Source organism: Calypte anna, chromosome 15, assembly GCF_003957555.1.
Source record: "Calypte anna isolate BGI_N300 chromosome 15, bCalAnn1_v1.p, whole genome shotgun sequence".
Taxonomy (NCBI): Eukaryota; Metazoa; Chordata; class Aves; order Apodiformes; family Trochilidae; genus Calypte; species Calypte anna.
In genome coordinates, this window is record NC_044261.1 from 11,784,605 (window position 1) to 11,802,732 (window position 18,128).

Here is an 18,128-nt window from a genome sequence, read left to right on the forward strand (position 1 = left end):
CCTTGCAATCAGTGTATGTTGTGTTCCTCCTCCCCTGGCAGCCTCCCGTGGGTTGAACCAGAGGGGTGGTTGTCTCCCTGGAACTGGAACAGGGATCTGAGCTCCAGCCCACAAAACCTGGGCAGGATCTGTCCCCTTGGACCACTGCTGCTGTCTGCTCTCAGCCCAGCCCTGCCCTACTCCAGGCCAGAAGCTCTAACCTGAAGGCTTTTAACACTGATATTTAATATTTCCTCTGGTGGTTATGACTTATGTTTGTTTCTGTTAAATTCAGCATGCAAAACTGCTGTGGTTCAGGTGCTTAATGAAGAGCTTGGGGAGCTCCTGTAAACCTTCTGTTCCTGCTCCCAGAGAAGCAAGGAGGAAAAAAATACCCTGAGGTTTCTCCTTCTCTAACAAATAAAGCAACCAGTGGGGCAAACCCCTCTGTGGGTCACTCCCTGCTCAGGGAGCTGACTGGGAAGGGGAAGATGGTCCCCTGGGGAGTGCTCAGTGTTACCACAGAGCTACCAGGAGTGTGGGGGATCCCAGCCAGCAGTGTCCTGGGAAAGCAGCTCTCCTGTGGCAGGTCTGTCCAGGATGGCTGCACCTCCTGCCAGTGCATTTCAGGTTTGGCTGCCATGAGGCTGTGGTGGCTCCAGATTCATGAAGAGCTGGGGCAGGAGCCAGTGCCTGCAGCCAAACCTTGCCTGGATGGTGCTGGCTCTGGGGGCAGAGCTCCTGCCTCACAGGTGGTGTGGGCAGATGGATGTGGGGACCCCACATCCCATCCTGGGACAACGGCTGGGACACAAGCATGGATGTGACCACAGAGGGGCTGAGTCCTGCTGCAGCACAGAACCCAGGCGTGCTGGAGCTGGGGTGAGCTTCAAGCCAAACTCCAGGGTGTTTTTATCCTTCCCAGGTGCCCAAGTGGCCAAAGAAGGCCACCAGCATACTGGGGTATGTCAGCACTGGTGTGGCCACCAGGAGCAGGGCAGGGATCATCCCCCTGTACTGGGTGCTGGGGAGGCTGCATCTCCAGTCCTGGGGTCATTTCAGGGCTCCTCAGGAGCAGAAGGACATTGAGGGGTTGGAGTGTGTCCAGAGAAGGGAATGGAGCTGGGGAAGGGTCTGGAGCACAAGGAGAAGGTCTGGAAAGCAAGGAGGAGGGGATGGAGAACATGGAGAAGGGGCTGGAGAAGTTGTGAGGAGCAGCTGAGGGAGCTGGGGTGTTGATCCTGGAGCAGAGGAGGCTGAGGGGAGACCTTCTGGCTCTCTGCAACCCCCTGAGAGGAGGTTGGAGCCAGGGGGTGTCGGGCTCTGCTCCCAAGGAACAAGGGATGGGACAAGAGGAAACAGCCTCAAGTTGTGCCAGGGGAGGTTTAGATTGGAGCTGAGGAGAAACTTCTTCACTGACAGGGTCATGAAACACTGCCTGGGGAGGGGGTTGAATCCCCATCCCTGGAGGGGCTTCAAAGCCCTGGAGATGTGGTGCTGAGGGACAGAGCACGAAGGTGCTGGGCTGGGCAGAGCTGGGTTCATGGTTGGACTTGGGTGATCCTAAAGGTCTTTTCCAGCCAGCAGGATGTGGTGATTCCGGGTGCTGCGCCCTGTGCCTGGGGGTCTGTGGAGAGTGGGGACCCCAGGTCTTGGGCTCAGAGGATGCATCAGCATCAGACCCGTGTCCCATCCTCGCAGGGGTCACCAAGAGCACCCAAGTGGTACCCATCTGGGGGAAAACCTCCTCCCCTGCCCTGCCTGCAGGAGGCCAAAAGGGGGAAGCCCCAAGCCCAGGGTGGGGGTGGGCTCTTTGGGGTGGGAGCTGCGGGGCTGTGCTCTCAGCGGGGCAGGAGCAGCTTTGGCTTTGATCTGCGTCCCCACCGCGCAAAGGGAGAGCCCTGGGGGACCCGGGGTCTCATCGCACCTCCCCCTCCTACCCCCCCTCGCCGCTCCCCTGCCTTCAAAGGGTGACAAAGGGCTTTGGTGCTAGGCTGCGGAGTGGTGGCAGTGGCAGCAGACACTTTCCTAACGAGGCCACCGCTGCGGGCAGAGGCAAAATCAGAGCCCGGGCGCTCCCGGCTCTGCCACCGACGTTTCGAGGACAGCGGCTCAGACCCCAAGCAGCTGAAAAAAACCTTTGGCCGCTCCTCCCTGGGGTTTGAGGACGTATTTCCAGCAGCCCCCGGGTCCCAGCCCTGCTCCAGCTGGTTTTGGAGGGTGGCAGATCCAGATGTTCCTTTCCTCCAACACCCAGGATCGTCGCGGCTCCGAACCCGCTCCCCAGCTCCAACCTGAATTTGGTGGGGACCCAAACCGCTGCCTGAGCCACCAAACCCGCCTGGAAATGACCGTGGGGTGGGGTGGGTGTAGAAGCACAGCCTCGGCCCCTCCTTGGCTCTTCCCAAAGACACGACCTGCTCGTGATGCCCAAACTCCCAGGAAAGCCAAGAGCAGGAATTGGGAGCCCAGCACCCAACAGAGAGGGGCTGGCCAGGAGGGGAATTAAATTTGGGTTTCTCTGCTAAAGCTCCCGCGGTGTCCGCTGTCGGGGGCAGAGCTGAGCGGTGCTCGCAGGGGGCTGTGTGTTCACCGAGGTGCGGAACCCCCGGGGAGCTGCAGGAACCGGGACCTCATAGCTTTTTATGGATGCATCCAGCTTTTTATGTTCATTTCACCGCTATCGGGGAGGGGGACAAGTGAAATGTCGTGTGTCACCACCAGGGCTGGGGAAAGGGCTGATTGCTGAATTTCAGAGCAGGACGGGGCACCCAACTCCTTCCCTGCTCCCACCGCCCAGCTGGTACCAAAGGATGCTCCAGGGATGGGGCTCAGCGTCCCAACAGGTCCCTTGGTGTCAGCGAGGAGCTGTGACGGTAGGAGCCAAAGTGCCTTTTCTAGAGCAAGAAGAGGAGTAATTTATCGGGAAGCTTTTAGGGAAATGAGCAGCTCCTGGGGCCCTGCCAAGGCACTGCCCCCCCCGGGCTCTGCCCCCCGTCCTCTGGCAGCTCTTGCTGGGAGAGGAGGGGGGAGACAGGGAGAGGATGGGGATGGGGAGATGAGGACAAGGGTGAGGACAGGGATGAGGATGGGAATGAATGGAAATTGGGATGGGGATATGAGTGAGGATAGGGCAGGACTGGGGACAGGGATGGATACAGGACAGAGGTGGCAACAGGGGTGGAAACAAGGACAGGAATGGGGACAGGGATGGGGATAGAGATGAGGATAAGGATGGGACAGGGATAAGGAGAGGGAACAGGAATGTATCTGTTCCTGCAGTACCAGAGAGAGCAATAACCTTCACTCCATTCTTCCCTTCCCATCCCAAGCCCTTCCCAGGGCTCTCTCAGCCCTCCAACCCCTCTGTTTTCCCTTTTGCTCTGTCAGGTGGGGACCCACCCAGGGTCCTTCCACCTCCCATCTCCCAGCACCTTCCCTCACCCCCCTGCAGCTCTCACATAGGCAGATTTATTATTTTTTTTTTACCCTTTCCTACCAAGCATTTAATTAAATTACAGAGGAGCAGCCTCGCTGTCTGGCAGCAGCTGCAATGAGCCATCCCCTGCTGCAGCAGAGGTGGGAATGGGGAGAGGGGCTTGGATGCCCAGCTGCTCCCCAAACCCAGAGCTGCCATCTCCAAACCTGCCTGCAGGAAGCTGTGTGTGTCTGTCCCCCTCATCTGCCAGCAAAAATAATTGAGCAGCTTTAAAAAGCTGAGCTTGGGGGATGGGGTTGTTCCTTTTATCTAATTTTATTTTTATCCTATTGTGTTTTCTAGCAAATTAAATTGCCTTTTCCCCCCCCTTTTTTTTTCCCTTTTTCCTTTTTTTTTTTTCTTTTTTTTTTTTTTTTCTTTTTTTTCTTTTTCACCTCCTTATGTTCATTCACAGCATCTATAACAGACTGGGTTAAATATATAGAAATATATATATACATACACACACATCTCCAGGGCCACGTGGCTTCCTTTGGAAATGCCAGTTCATAAAAACCCAAAAACTTTCTGCAGGGAAATGGATGAAATTTCATTACAGGCATGGAGCCTCCCCCTCCGTCCCCTCTCTCTTTGAGAAGCAGCTGAAATTATTTCCTCACCATGGAGCACTTCATATTTTCATTTCTTATGGGGACGTTGGGTTCAATTTGGTTGAGAAATTAGACATGACCCAAAAAAACCCAAAACAAACCCAACCAAAAAAACACACAAAAAAGCCCCAACCCCATACTGATAAACCCCAGTCCCTTCTGGCATCCCAAAAATGGAGTGTTCCCTTTGGGAATTTGCATTTCCCATGGTGAGGGGGCCAGGGGGATGTGTCAAGCAGGGAGGTGAAGCCCTGATGCCCTGGGGATGGGCTCCTCCTGCCCTATTCCCCATGGGAGGGGGCAATTCCTCCCACCCCCCATCATTAAACCCATCAGGCTCAGGGCACTGCGAGATTTCCTCTGGATTTAGTGTTTTAATCAATTTGTCATTAATAATGCAGCACCTGGGGAGGGCAATGCAGGAGGTGGGGCTGGGACACAACCCCCCACAGCACAAGCCATCACCTGGGTGGTTTGTGGCCCCCAGAGTGGGGGGGGGGGGTTGCACCCAGGGCCGAACCCCACCATGGTGTAAATCAGGAGGACCAGGGGTGCTCCTCTACCCATTACCCTTCAGGAAACATTTGCAGCCTGGCTGGGGGGTTCCTGGCTGCCCCCCCTCCCAGAGCCCATCTTCACCAGGAGCCAAATCCTGTGCCCCCCACCTGTGGGAAGGAGCCAGACTCGTGGGATGGGGTGGGGGGCACAGGGAGGGAATGGGAGACATGTGTGTCCCCCAGATCCAGATTTGGGGATGCTCCAGCCCCCCCCAGATGCTGGGGGGGACACAGAACCCCACCCATTGCCCACTTTCCTTGCCAGGAGGATTTGGCCAGAGGCTCAGCAGCACCCAGGGGTGCTCAGCTTCCCCCCCATCCTGTCATCCCCCCCTCACACACATCCCCAGGAACCCCCCCAGGATCCCAGAGTGCTTCAGAAATCCCAATTTTATTTTAGATTGGAAACAACCAACAAGGAGAAAATAAAAAATAAAAATAAAAAAAAAAAGCTTAAAACCAAAACAAAAACCAACCAAAAAGACCTCAACAAACCCAAAAACAAACCCCCCAAATGACTCCAAAGAATGAGAAACGACCCCAAATCCGAACCAGTCCGGTGCCCAGGTGGGTGCTACATACAGGCTGGGGAGGCTCGGGGGGGTGCAGGGGGGTTACCTGGCCCCTGTGGGCTTGGGGTCCCCCCAGCTTTTCCCAGGGGTGGGGGGGATTGGCTCAAAGTGCATCAAGCAGGAGGTCAGCGGCGTTTCCCCCTCCACTTGGGTGGGTGGGGAAACTGAGGCACGGTGCAGGGTGTTTGGGGAGGGGTGTGGAAGGGCAGATGGGGAGGGGAGGGGTTGGGGGTGTGTAGGGGGTGTGAAATCCAGCCCTTGGCAGCCAAGTCCATGCAAAGGCCTCCAGCTCAGCCTGGAAACTGTCTCAGGTGTATTGCTCAGGGGGTTGGGTTTGGATCATAACTATGGAGCTACAGACACGAGGACAGCCGGACCCAAACAGATCCCACACCTTGTGACACACACACACACAATAACCCCCCAGCGTGGGGAGGAGGCAGCACACGGGGCTCCATGCACATTACATGCACTTACTGTTTCGGGCAGGTTGATTTTTGGGGTGGTGGTGCCCATGGGAGGGCAGGGGGGGTCTTTTTCCCCAAATTCCCACCTCCTGCCACCCCATTACCCCAGGATGGGGACACAAGGTCCTGTGTGTATGTCCCACCCCAACCCTTCCTTGGGTTGGTCTCCATCGCAGGGGTTGGGCTGTGATTCCCCTGGGCTGTGTGTATAGAGAGAGAGTTTTTCTGTCCCTGGAGGTGTCTGGGGGGGGTCGGGGGCGTCCCCGCTATTTCATGCCACTGCGCAGGACCTGGTTGGCAGCGATGAGCATCACGCTGATGATGAAGGCGATGGCGAAGGCGCAGATCAGGCTCTTGCGCACGCACGTCTGACGGATCTGCTGGCTGGAACAGGCTGGGGGCAGAGGGGGAGACACGGAATCAGAGGATGTCAGAGCTTGGGAAGGACCTTTGGAGATCACCCAGTCCAACCCCCCTGCCACAGGATCACCCAGGGCAGGGCAAAAAACCAAACACCCCCCTCTCCTGCCTTTGTTCCACTTTATTTTGTGAGCTCACTCCATGCCTTGGTACTTAAAAGGACCATCTGCATCCCAGTGGCAGCTTTTGACAACTGAACTCCAACTCGTTTAGAGGTTCAGGACCTCCTTACTCTGACCTGAGAGGCCCCATCTCACTGCTTGCCACATTTCCTGGCCATCAAACTCAAAACCAAACCCAGGAAGAAAATGAAGAAGAAAAAGAGATGAAGAAAGCTGTTGGGCAGGAGAGCCAGGACAGGCTGGCAGCTCCCCAGCCCAGCGCTAAAGTGACACCTGAAGCCCAAAGACAATTTTGCAAACTGCTCCGAGCTCCTGCAAACCAAACAAAGAGGAGAAAACGGGAGAAAAAAAAACCTGTAGCAAGACAAACCTCTCTTAGGGAACGGCACTTCAAGGTCCAACCAGGTGTTCCAGCAGAGACTCACAAGCAATGCTCTAAGCCTATGGCTCTCAGAGTTGACCAGCCCAGATCGGTGCTGTTGCTCCAAGAGCAACTGGCCTCTCTGCTGACCAGCTTGGGACTGAGCTGAGCTTGTGTCTCAGGCCTCACCTTTTATTGGCCCCCTGGTCCTGCTCATGTGCAGTGGGGGCCTGCCCTAATCAGGCACAGGTGGGCTTGACACAAGCTCATGCCCACTCCCTGGCAATTAGTGGCACCTGGTTGCCTTGTTACACTACAAAAACCCAGCCCAGCACTAAAGTGACACCTGAATCTTCATCAACAACCCCCACCTGACACAGCTCTTCCCATGGGATGTGACCATGTCACCTCCTGGGAGAGCTGCAGGCATCAGGGAATCCAAGAATGTCAGGGGTTGGGACGGACCTCTGGAGCTCATCCCATCCAACCCCCTGCCCCAGCAGGATCCCCCAGGAACACATCCAGGAGGGGTTGGAAAGGCTCCAGAGAAGGAGACTCCACAACCTCTCTGGGCAGCCTGGGCCAGGGCTCCCTCACCCTCCCAGTCAGGAAGTTTCTCCTCAGGTTGAGCTGGAACTTCCCGTGTTCTACCTTCAGCCCAGTATCCCTTGGCCTGTTACTGGGCACCACTGGGAAGAGATTGGCCCCTTCCTCTTGCCCCCCACCCCTCAGATACTGAGGGACATTCCTGAGATCCCCTCTCAGCCTTCTTTTCTCCAGGCTGAACACCCCCAGGGCTCTCAGTCTTCACAGCAGAGGTGCTCAAGCCCCTTCATCACCCTCATAGCTCAGGGAAACCAAGGAAGAGTTCAGAACATCCACCCCCACCCCACGACCCAGGACCATCCCTGTGGTGTCAGGGATGGGAAATTTGGGGATGGCCTTGATGGAAGGCTCAGGACTCACTCTCCACATCGACGGGGCACTCCTCAGCAGTGCCCATGTGGCTCTCCTCCTCTGTCATGATGATGTTCTCGATGTCCTTCATGGAGAGGTGCTCACAGAAGGTCTCGTACAGCAGCCGCTTCAGCTCGTCCACTGTCAGCTTCTGCAGGTCACACTGTGGGAAGGGGGGTGACCACCATGGCCAGGGGGCCCCCAGCACCCTTGGAAGGGGCTCTAGGGATGGGTCCCCCTCTGGTTTTGGTTGGTGTCTGGCCAAGCCCCGGCTGAGTGGTGTTGCTGTCTCCCAGGAAGGGCACCCAGTGGGTGCTCCTGCCATCACCCACCCCTTGCCCAGGCATGGACAGAAAAACCTCAGGCTGGGGTGGCCCTGACCCCAACCCCAGTCCTGGCCCTGACCCCAACCCCAGTCCTGACCCTGACCCCAAACCAAAACTTTTCACCAACCCTAACCTGGAGCCTGAGCTCAACCCCCACCCTAAACCTGACCCTAACCCTGATCCTGAACTGAACCTTTACCCCAGATGACCCCAACCCTTCCACCAACCCTAACCCTGCCCCTGATCCTGACCTGGACCCTAAATCTAGCCCTGACTATCATCCTAATCCTAAACCCCAACCCCAGCTCTGACCCCAACCCTGCTCCTGACCTCGACCCTCACCCTGACCCTGATCTTCTCCCTCACCCCAACTCCAGCCCTGACCCTAATCCTAACCCTGACCCTAACCTCAACCCCAACCCCCCACCCTAAACCTGACCCTCACCCCAAGCCACCCTGGTGCTCGGGGGGGGGCTGGGGGGGGGGCCCTACCTTCCAGAAGACGGCATCGAAGTTGGTGCCATTGAACTTCTCTGGGACACTGGAGTTGGACAGCCTGGGTCCCAGTAACGTCACAAACTCCTCAAAGTCCACCTGCCCATCACCTGGGGGACACAGAGCTGGTTGTCACCCCCTGTGCCCGGGCTTGGGGGACATGTGTGACACCTCTCCCCACTCCGCCCCCTCCCTGAAAGGGTCCCCATGGAGGTGTGTGTTGGTTGGGGACACTCTGCCCGGACTTGGTGCTGCCCAGAGGTAACCCCAAGGGGACCTGCTCCAAACCTTGGTGTTTTCTGGGGTGACCCCACTCCTGAACTAGGCAGTGCTGGGGACACTCTGCTCTGGGGCAGCCTGGGGGGACTCTGATTCTGGGCACAGCACTTGGGATGCTCAGAGAGTCCCCCCATCCCACCCAGAAGTCACCCACAATGGCCCAGAGCACCACCTGAACCTTGCACTTCACCATCCAGGGACCCCCAAGCAGGTTGGGGACCCCCAGTAACAACCAGGACCACATGGTTGGTCAGGAACCCCCAAAACCATGTGGGGACCCTAACACCATCTGGGCACCTCCAGCCAAGTTAGAGGTCCCCATGAGTGGCCAGAATGTCCAACACTGGATGGGATCCCTAGTGCCAGCTGGGACCCCCAACCCCCTGGGAAACCCCTAATGCCTCAGTGCTGCCTAGGGACACCCAAAGCCAACCAGGGACCCCAACATTGAGTGGGGATCTCCAACAAAGCCTGGGGACCCCAACATCAGCTGGGGTCCTCGGTGCCACTTGAGTGCCAACTGGAGACCCCCCAATGTTAGCTGGGGACCTCCAATGCCATCTGGAGACCCTCAAGCCCATCCAGGGTCCCATACACCACCTAGAACCCCAATTCCAGCTGGAACCCCGATGCCTGTTGGGGACCCCCTGCCGTGGCCATGGCCCTGGGGAGCTGGGAAGGGCTGGGGAGCTGCAGGGGGGGTCATATCCTCAGGCTGCAGAGAGTGCTGGTGTTGGGGTTGTCTCCACCCATGGGTAATGAAGAGAGTAGGGGGGGTGGGAAACCCCTGGAAAGGGTTGGGAAGGAGGGGGGAGAAGCCAATAAATTAATGAGCTTTAAGGTCCTGATGAGTGTTGGCGTGACAAGAACAGGACGGGGGGGTGGCAGCAGGGCCTGGAGACTGGTGAGCACTGGGTGCTGAGGACATGACCAGGGGGCAGGTTCTGGAGTTGGGGGCAGGACCTGAACCCAACCACCCTATCCTGAGATGTTTGTTGAGCAGCAGTGACCTTCATGTCCTGGAGTGTTAAATCCTCCCAAAGGATGATGGAGGTGATGGTGGTGGAGATGATGAAGATGATGATGGAGGTGATGATGGAGATGGAGACAATGGAGATGATGGAGATGATGATGATGAAGATGATGAAGATGATGATGGTGATGATGATGATGGAGATGATGACAGAGAGGATGATGATGGATGAGGCACCAGCCAGCAGGGTGGAAAGGGGACAAAGAGGGTGTTTCCCCAAAGCAGGGTGGGGGCACTGGGGGGGGGATCCCCTGGTTGTCCTTGTCCCCATCCCAAGATCCTACCATCCATGTCAAGGCGTTGGATGATGACCTCCAGCTCCACCTCATTGGGCATGTAGCCCAGGGAGCGCATGGCTGTCCCCAGCTCTTGCTTGGAGATGAACCCATTGCCATCCCGGTCAAACACCTTGAAGGCTTCACGGATCTCTGAGGGGACAAGGAGGGGTCAGATCAGACAGCCGCCCCCAACCGCAGACCCCCCCCTGGGACCTTCATCAACCACCAACCCTGTCCTTAGGGAAAACTGAGGCACAGCAGGAAAGGCACCGCCAAGCCTCCTACAGGTAAAAAAAACCCCAACAGCATCCTGCCTCAAAAATGTCCTCTGGTGGGGTGCTGGGGCTTGGGGGAGACCCTCAGGGTGCTGTGGGACCCATCTGGGAGAGCCCCTGTGTTCCTGCACCCTCAGGGCTCTGCACCCAACATGGGGAGAAAGTGGGAGGATTTGGGTCCTCTGCTTCAAAACGAACTCTGGGGAGGGCGGGATGGGGGGGCAGGGAGAGGCTGTGGTGAGCTTGGAGGGAAACAGGGCACAGGGGGCTCTCACCCACCCAAAAAGCCCATCAGCTTCATCCCACCTCCTGCTGTGCTCACAGCTCTGCTCCTTTTGGGGGAGAAACGGGCTGAGAATGTTGGGTTTGGGGGAAAAACCACCCTGGGCTTGGGGACCTCCCTGCCTGGATGGTGGCCCATGGGTGACACTTTCTGAGGGGCTTTGGGGAAGTTTTCACTGATGGGGAAAACTTCTCCACGACCAATGCCCCTGCCTGGGAGGGTGGATGTGCTTCTGGCTCCCCTCAGCACCCCCCAGTTCCCCGTTTGGGGGGGGCTCACCCCAGACTGCTCCTTGACACCCAGCTCAGGGGGGGGGACACACAAGCAAGGACACAGTGGTCAAGCTGGGGTCCCCCAACCAGATCCCCCTAAATCTTTCCAGCCAAGCCCCAGAGCCCCAAAGGAAGGATGGGGAGGGGGGGGGCACAAACACCAAAAAAAATTAGAGGGAGGGTGAGAGCACCGCCCCCACCCCCCAGCAGGGCACCCAGCAGGGTCACCTTGGGGCTGGAACCATCGATCTCACACAGTGGGGATGCAGTGGGGGGCTGGGGGGGGGGGGACCCAAAGGCCCCCCAGGGACCCTGGGTGCTGCAGCAGGCCCAGGTGGGATGCCACAAGGCAGTGAGTGCACACACAGGAACATGGATGCAGAGGGATGCACACGCACACGTAGCAGTGAGCCTGGGCATGCACACACCCTGCAGTGATCCTGTGCTTGTGCACTGGTGCTGTGTTTCTGAATGTAAGCACACAGACACCTTGCAGTGATGAACGTGCACACACACAGAACCTCTGCTTGTGTGTGCACAGACACCTCACACTGATGATATTTCCCTGCATGCACACACACACACACACACAGAACCTCCTTGCAGTGTTGTTGTACCTGTGCATGCATGCACATGAACACCTTGCAGTGAGGTGGTTGTGCATGCACACGTCCCAGCACCTTGCCCCCAGGCTGTTCCTGTGCATGCACACACAGAAACTCCTTGCAGTGATGCTGTGCTTGTGGACACACACAGACCGTGCAGAGATGCTGGATCTGCGTGTGCGCACACACACACACACACAGAGCCACCTTGCAGTGATGCTGTGCTTGTGTGTGCATGCAAACACCTTGCACAGATGCTGGATCCGTGCATGCACACACACACAGACACCTTACAGTGAAGCAGTTGTGCACGCACACACCCCAACAACTCTCACTGATGCTGTTTCTGTGCACGCACACACACGGACACCTTGCAGCGAGGCAGTTGTGTGTGCACATACACAGGCACCTCACAATGATGCTGTTTCTGTGTGCACACACACCCAGAGACACCTTGCAGTGGTGCTGTGGTTGTGTGTACACAAACACCTTGCACTGATGCTGTGCTTGTGTGCACACAAACACCTTGCAGTGGTGCTGTATTTATGCATGCACACACACAGAGCCACCTTGCAGTGATGCTGTGCTTGTGCACGCACACACACAGACACCTTGCAGTGAGGTGGTTGTGTGTGCACACACACACACACACACACACACACACCACAACACAGCCCCAGTGCAGTGTTGCTGGACTGGAGCATGCACACACACTGACCTTGTGCAGCACTGCACTTGTGCACACACACACACCTTGCATCCGTGATATACCGGTGCCTGCACACACATGGACACAGCCAGGCTGTAGCAGCACTGTGCGTGTGCGTGAGTGTGAGCACACTATGCAGTGATGTGCTTGTCCATGCACACACCCCAACACCTCGCACTAGTGCTGTTTCTGTGCGCACACACACACACACCGCACCACCTTGCAGTGACACCCTCTCTGCTTGTGCAGACACCCTGCAGCCACGCTGGACTTGTGTGTGCACCCACATCTCAGCACTTTGCACCCACACCAATGTTGCACGTGGGCACTTGCACAACCAGGCTGGCTGCATGGTGTTGCTGTGCACCCACAGGCAAACAAATGCACACACAGACACACACACAAACACAGACAGACACCCCCACCCCGCTCTCTGCAGCAGCACCAGCACATCCTGTTCTGGATCCCCAGCCAGGCCAGATCCGTGCACGCCCAGGCTGCAGTGGTGCTGCTCGTGTGTGACACATGGACACCCTGCAGCGAGGCTCTGACAGGGCAGGGAAAGCTTCATACACAGGCAGGGGGTGAAGTGGGGCTGTAGGAAGGTGGTGTGAGTGCATGTTCACATCCCTGTACATGCAGCCCCTGCACACACACACACACCTGCAGCTGTGCACATGCACTTGCACACCCATCCCACCCTCCCCAGTGCTCCCAGGCAGGCCCTGAAGCCCCCTCACCCCTCCACAGCCTTGGGGCTCTGTGCCTCAGTTTACCCATAGGGCATCTCCAGGGGTTCCCATCCCCTCCTGAAAGCACAGCGTGGGATCGCCCCGTGCCTCAGTTTCCCCGGTGGTGCTGGGAATAGCCATAGGTGCTGGGGCCAGCAGGTGCTGCCCCTTTTCCACCGCCCCCTCCCCTGACCCTCTCCGGGACACCCACCCCTAGCAGCGTCTGTCCCGCCGCCCCGCCAAACTTTTGGGGTGAAAAAAGCCATTCTGAGACTGGCTCCGCTCATCGCAGGGGTGGGCAGAGCCCCGGAGGGTGCTCCTCCCGGTCAGGAGCTGATGGCACCGGAGGAGGTGGAAGGGGGGGGTCTGCAGTGGCCCCGGTGGGGTGTCCCGGCTGACAGCCCCCCCCCTCCAGCCACTGTCATATTATGACAGCGGGGGGGGGGGGGGGGTTGGCCCCGACACGCCGGGGGTGTCCAGCCCCGAGCCCCCCTCTCGCTGCCTGCTGTCTCATATTGTCACAACGGGGGCCGGGACCCCCACATCATCCCCCAACCCCCCCCCCCCGGTGCTCGTATCTCCCACGCTTTCCTTCCTCCTCCTCCTCCTCCTTCGCTCCATCCATCCGCATCCCGCTCGCCTTGGCAGAGGCAGAGGGGGGGTTCTCACCGCAGCCCCTTCTCTCCCAACCCCCGGGATGTCCCCCTCGACCCTCCCCCCGCACCCCCCATCCCACTCACCCTCCAGCTCATCCTCGGGGATCTCCACCGGGTGCTGCTCGGAGAGGATGTTGGGGACGGTGTAGATCCCCCGGTACATCAAAGCCGCCGTCACTGGGTGGAAAGGCATTTTCGGGGCTCCGCAAAAAAGCCAAAGTTTAAACCCAAATCTCCTCGGAGGGGTAGGAAAGGGGGGATGTGGGGATGCCCCAGCCGGTTACTGGGGTAGGCTAACAAAAAAATAAAAAGAAAACACACCAAGTTCCCTGTGCCCGCCGCCCCCCGCCCGGCACCCACCGGCCAGGGAAGGGGGGGGGGGGTTGGAGGAGGGCCAGGGCGGGAGCTCCCCGGGGCCGGTGGTGGGACGGGGCTGGCGGCGGAGCCCCTCACCGGGGAGTCAGGGCGCTGGGGGGGTCCGGGCCGGAGGAGGTTGGGGGGGACCCTCTTCCCCTGGCACATGCCCTCCCGAAGTGGTAACGGGAGCCGAGAGCATCCAGGCACCGGGTTAAATCCCGGGTGCGGCGGCGGCGACAGCAGCGAAGGGGAGGGCGGGCACGGGACCGTCCATGCTGCTCCGGGGCCCCCCCGGGCTGCTCACAGCCCCTGGGGGGCCGCTGCCCCTGGGCCTCCCTCCCCAGTGGGGCCCGGCATGGCGGGGCCGAGGCCGAGGGCGGCCTCTTCTTCTTCTTCTTCTTCCTCTTCCTCTTCTTCCTCACCACCAAGTGTCCCGGGCAGGGCCGGAGTTCAGCCCCCCCCTGCCGCTGGCTCAGCCCCCGGCGCCGCGCACACGCTCCCCCCACCCCTCCCCCGGCAGCCGGAGCATCCTCGGCCGCGGCCCCGGGGAAGAGGCGGCGGAATCCGAGGAGTAGCGGCGGGGCCGGGCGGGTTTTGAATGGTCCCGCCTGGAAAATGGGGCTGGGGGCGGGGGAGGGGGGGGGAGGAGGGAGGCGGGGGATGTGGTGCCTTCCCCCCTCCCCCCTTTCTTTCCCACCCCTGTGGGGCGGGGAGTTGCGGCAAAGAGGGTGTCACAGCCAGCCGGGGGTCCCGGACAGGATCCTGACCCGGTTGTTCCGGGGGACCCTCGGGGGAACCAGGACGGAGTGGGGGGGACGAGGGGGTCGGGGGTGGAGAACGGCAGCCCCGGTGGCGATGTCGGCGATGGTGGGGCCTTGTGGCAGCTTGGGACGGGGCAGTTGTCATCCCAGGATCCCCTCACATGTCACCCCAGGGCTGCTGTTACCCTGAGGTCCCTGCACCTGGCACCCCGTGCCCGGGCAGTTGCCACCCTGGAGTCCCCAACCTTGGCGGGCCAGGCTGCTGTCACTCCAAAATCCCTGCCTGCAGCATCCCAGGCTGGGGCAGTTCTCACTCCCAGGTACCCAGGGTGCTGGGGGTGGCAGGGCCACCGGGGCAATATCTAGGGGTCGCGGAGGAGAGAAGTGGGGACAGAGGGCTTCACTTCGGGAGTTTTTTGTCCCCCCCCCTACCCCGGTGACATTTTTCACCTTATTTCTCCCTGATTAGTCACAGCTGGGCTTACGCGCCGCGGTGGCTCCCCACTGTGCCATATCCCTGTCACATCCCTGTCCCCACGGCATCCTTCTGCACCCCGCTACCCGGGGCGGGGATATTTGGGACATCATTGCACCCAAGTGCCACCACCTGCCTTGTCCTCCTGGGTAGGGATGGTCCCGGCAGACCCCAGGGTCACAGTGTCCCCTCTGCGTTGGTGGCATCTCCCTGGGCACAGCAGGAGGGGGAGGCTGCCATGGTGGGAGCAGAGGGGTTGGGGACAAAGAAGGGAAACTGTCCCCAGAGCCGTGAGGGAATGGGAAAGGGCAGGAGCTGGGGGGCACCTCGCAGGTGTTTCCCCCACCCCCAAAGACGATCGAGAGTATTGGGGAAACTGAGGCACAGGAAGCTCCAGAGTGCTTCTCACGTTGGGACTGTCACAAGAACCCTTTTAATTTGGGGATGGGGTTCCTGAGTCTTCAACCCCTTCATTACAATGCCCCCCCCTCCCACCCCGCCTCCAAGATCCCACAGCCCCCCGGCTCAGCCCTGACATCACCGCTGCCGGGTGGGCGGGGGCTCCCACGGGAACCCTTCCCCCCAGGTCCCCTCGTCCTCCCCCAGACACCTCCAGCAGCTCTTCCCGTGCAGCCAGGGGTAGATTTTAACCTCCTGGGGTCCCCTTTAAGCCATTTTTTAGCTGGAAAAAAAAAAATCCTTCTCTGGCAGCAGTAAAGCCCCCGCGGCCACGCTGGGGAGGTCAGGGCTGAGAAATCCCAGGGCAGGATCCGTCCCCCCGGGATGTCAGATCATGGGGGTGCTTTTTCCAGATCCACTTAAACTTCATCCTCCATCTGGGCTCGGGATGATGTTGGGGCAGTGGGAGCAGCACCCCATGCGGTGTCTCTGGTGTCTAACACTGCAGTTGAGCCCAGCACCGAGGGAGGGGAAATGCTGATATTAAGAAGGGGATCTGGGGGAGAAAGAAGCCCCCCAAAAGGCAAGGAAATCTAATTGAAAATCTCCTCCTTTTGTTTTTTTCTTTTTTTTTTTTTTTTTTTTTTTCTTAGCAGATCAGTTTGCTCCTCGGTGTTAACCAAGTTGCCCACCGCATTAATTCTCCCTTTGCCCACCAGAGGCCCCAGGCTGGAAACTCATTAATTTCTCACCACCCAAAATCCCGGCAGGAATAATTTTGCACATTTCTGGGCTTTTCCCCACAATTTCCTCCGGGAGATCTCTGGAGCACCCTTCCCTGTGGATGGAGGAGGCAGCCAACACATCCTGGCTCCTGTTGCTTCATCCCTGGGGATGGAGGACGTGAGCATGTAGAGGCACAGGGGGAAAAAATGAGAATAAAACAACAGCTTAATTACATTTGAAGTCTTGTTTGGTTTTTTGCTCATTAGGGATCAGCAGCAGAGCAGCCTTGGAGTTTCCCTTGAGCCTGGTTGGAGCCCCCCACCATGCTCAGCTCTACCATCCTCTTTCTCATGAAGGAGGATGAAGAGGGGATGAAGGCCCCTCCTGTGCTCCAACCTGTGCCATCACCTCTCCTCATCTGCCCCGTGGCTCCTTTGCTTCTGTTCCCAAAGTTGTCTTGGGGTCAGAAGCCCTGAATTAGTTTCCTCAGCTCTCAGCCCATCACCCCATGCAGAGATGATGGGGTGGAGCCAGCAGTGTCCCTAAACCCCTGGATTTCAGCTTAAAAATCCCAGGCACAGCCAGGTGATTTACATGTTTCCCACATGGTCAGAATGTTGCAAAGGTTGCTTTTTTTTCCCTAATTATTTTTTTTTTTCTATTAAAGATTCTAATCCCTAATTCCTATTTTATCAGTGGTTCCTCTTCTCAATTTGCCCTTTATTCCTTAGGGACTCAGGCCAGCAGGTCCCTGTCACCTCTCCCCTCATCTCTTCATCCCTCCATGGGTGGCACCTAATTAGCTGATCCCACAAAAAAGGTGGGAGAATCACCATCCAGGGCTGGCATTTGGCACCTTGGCTCTTGAGAGCTCTTGCTCCCATGTTCACTTCCTGCTGTTGATGTCTTTATTTCTCTCAGGAAGATTGGGAGGAGGAATTCCAAGGGATAAAGGCACAGGGATGGGTTATTTGATCCCTAATTTCCTCTTCTTCTGGTTTATGATCAAGTCACCCTGGCAGTGCTGATGTCCTCCTCACTCCCTGCTGTCCCTCTGCCCAGCTCCTGTGCTGGATCTGCTCCCTGCTCAGATTGTATCCTCAGATTGTATGGGTGATGGGAAGCTCCATTTCTCCAGAGGTTTGCAAGGCTGCTGCCTGCCATGTCCCCCAGTTGAAATTCCCTGTTGTCCTTGTGACGAGGTTTGTTCCCTGGCAGAAATGGGAAGGGGGGTGGATGAGGATGGAGTTGAATGGGATGAGGTGGGAATGAGGTTGGAGACGGGATGGGATAGGGATGGTGATGGAATGTGGATGAGGATGGGATGGGAGTGCCTCACAGGGGTGGGAATGGGAAGGGATGGAGATAGAATGAGACAGGATGGGGTTGGAGATGGAATGGGAACCCCTCAGAAGTATGGGGAAGCTCACAGAGATGGGATCCTCCAGGACAACCCCATGGATAACTCCCCTCAGGACACTACAGTGTCCTTTGGGATATAATGTCATCCATGCCAACTGCAGGGAGGGGACATGAATGGTTTGGGGTGGCCCTTGTGACAATTTAAAGTCACCTGCTGGCACAGGCACCTTGGAGGTGGCAAAGGCATCAATCTCCTGGGGCCACGCTGTCAGCTGGGAGTTCAGTGAGCTGTTTCTTGATGGAAGGAGAGGGATGGTAAAAGATGGAGGTGGATGAAGAGGGATGGAAAAGGATAGAAGGGGGGTGGAGTGGGATGGAGAAGGATAGAGGAGGATGGAGGATGGGGAGGGGTGGAGAGAGATGGAGAAGGAGGGGAGAGATAGAGAGGGATGGAGATGGATGGAGAGGGGTGGAGAAAGGATGGAAAAGGATGGAGAGGGATGAAGAGGGGTGGAGAGGGATAGAGAGGGATGGAGAGGGGTGGAGAAGGATGGAGAGGGGTGGAGAAGGAAGGGAAAGGAT

General features: G+C 58.0%; 1 protein-coding gene across 1 annotated transcript; it reads right to left on the reverse strand.

Moving 5' to 3' along the window:
- Positions 1–5,930: 5,930 nt before the first annotated feature.
- Positions 5,931–13,809, reverse strand: CABP7 (calcium binding protein 7). The gene is made up of 5 exons (XM_030460608.1): positions 13,551–13,809; positions 9,942–10,085; positions 8,343–8,455; positions 7,534–7,687; positions 5,931–6,058 (listed from the first exon to the last, which is right to left on the reverse strand). Exons 1-5 carry the CDS (start codon positions 13,657–13,659, stop codon positions 5,931–5,933), a joined length of 648 nt encoding a protein of 215 aa, XP_030316468.1. The 5' UTR covers positions 13,660–13,809.
- Between the last annotated feature and the right edge of the window lie 4,319 nt (positions 13,810–18,128).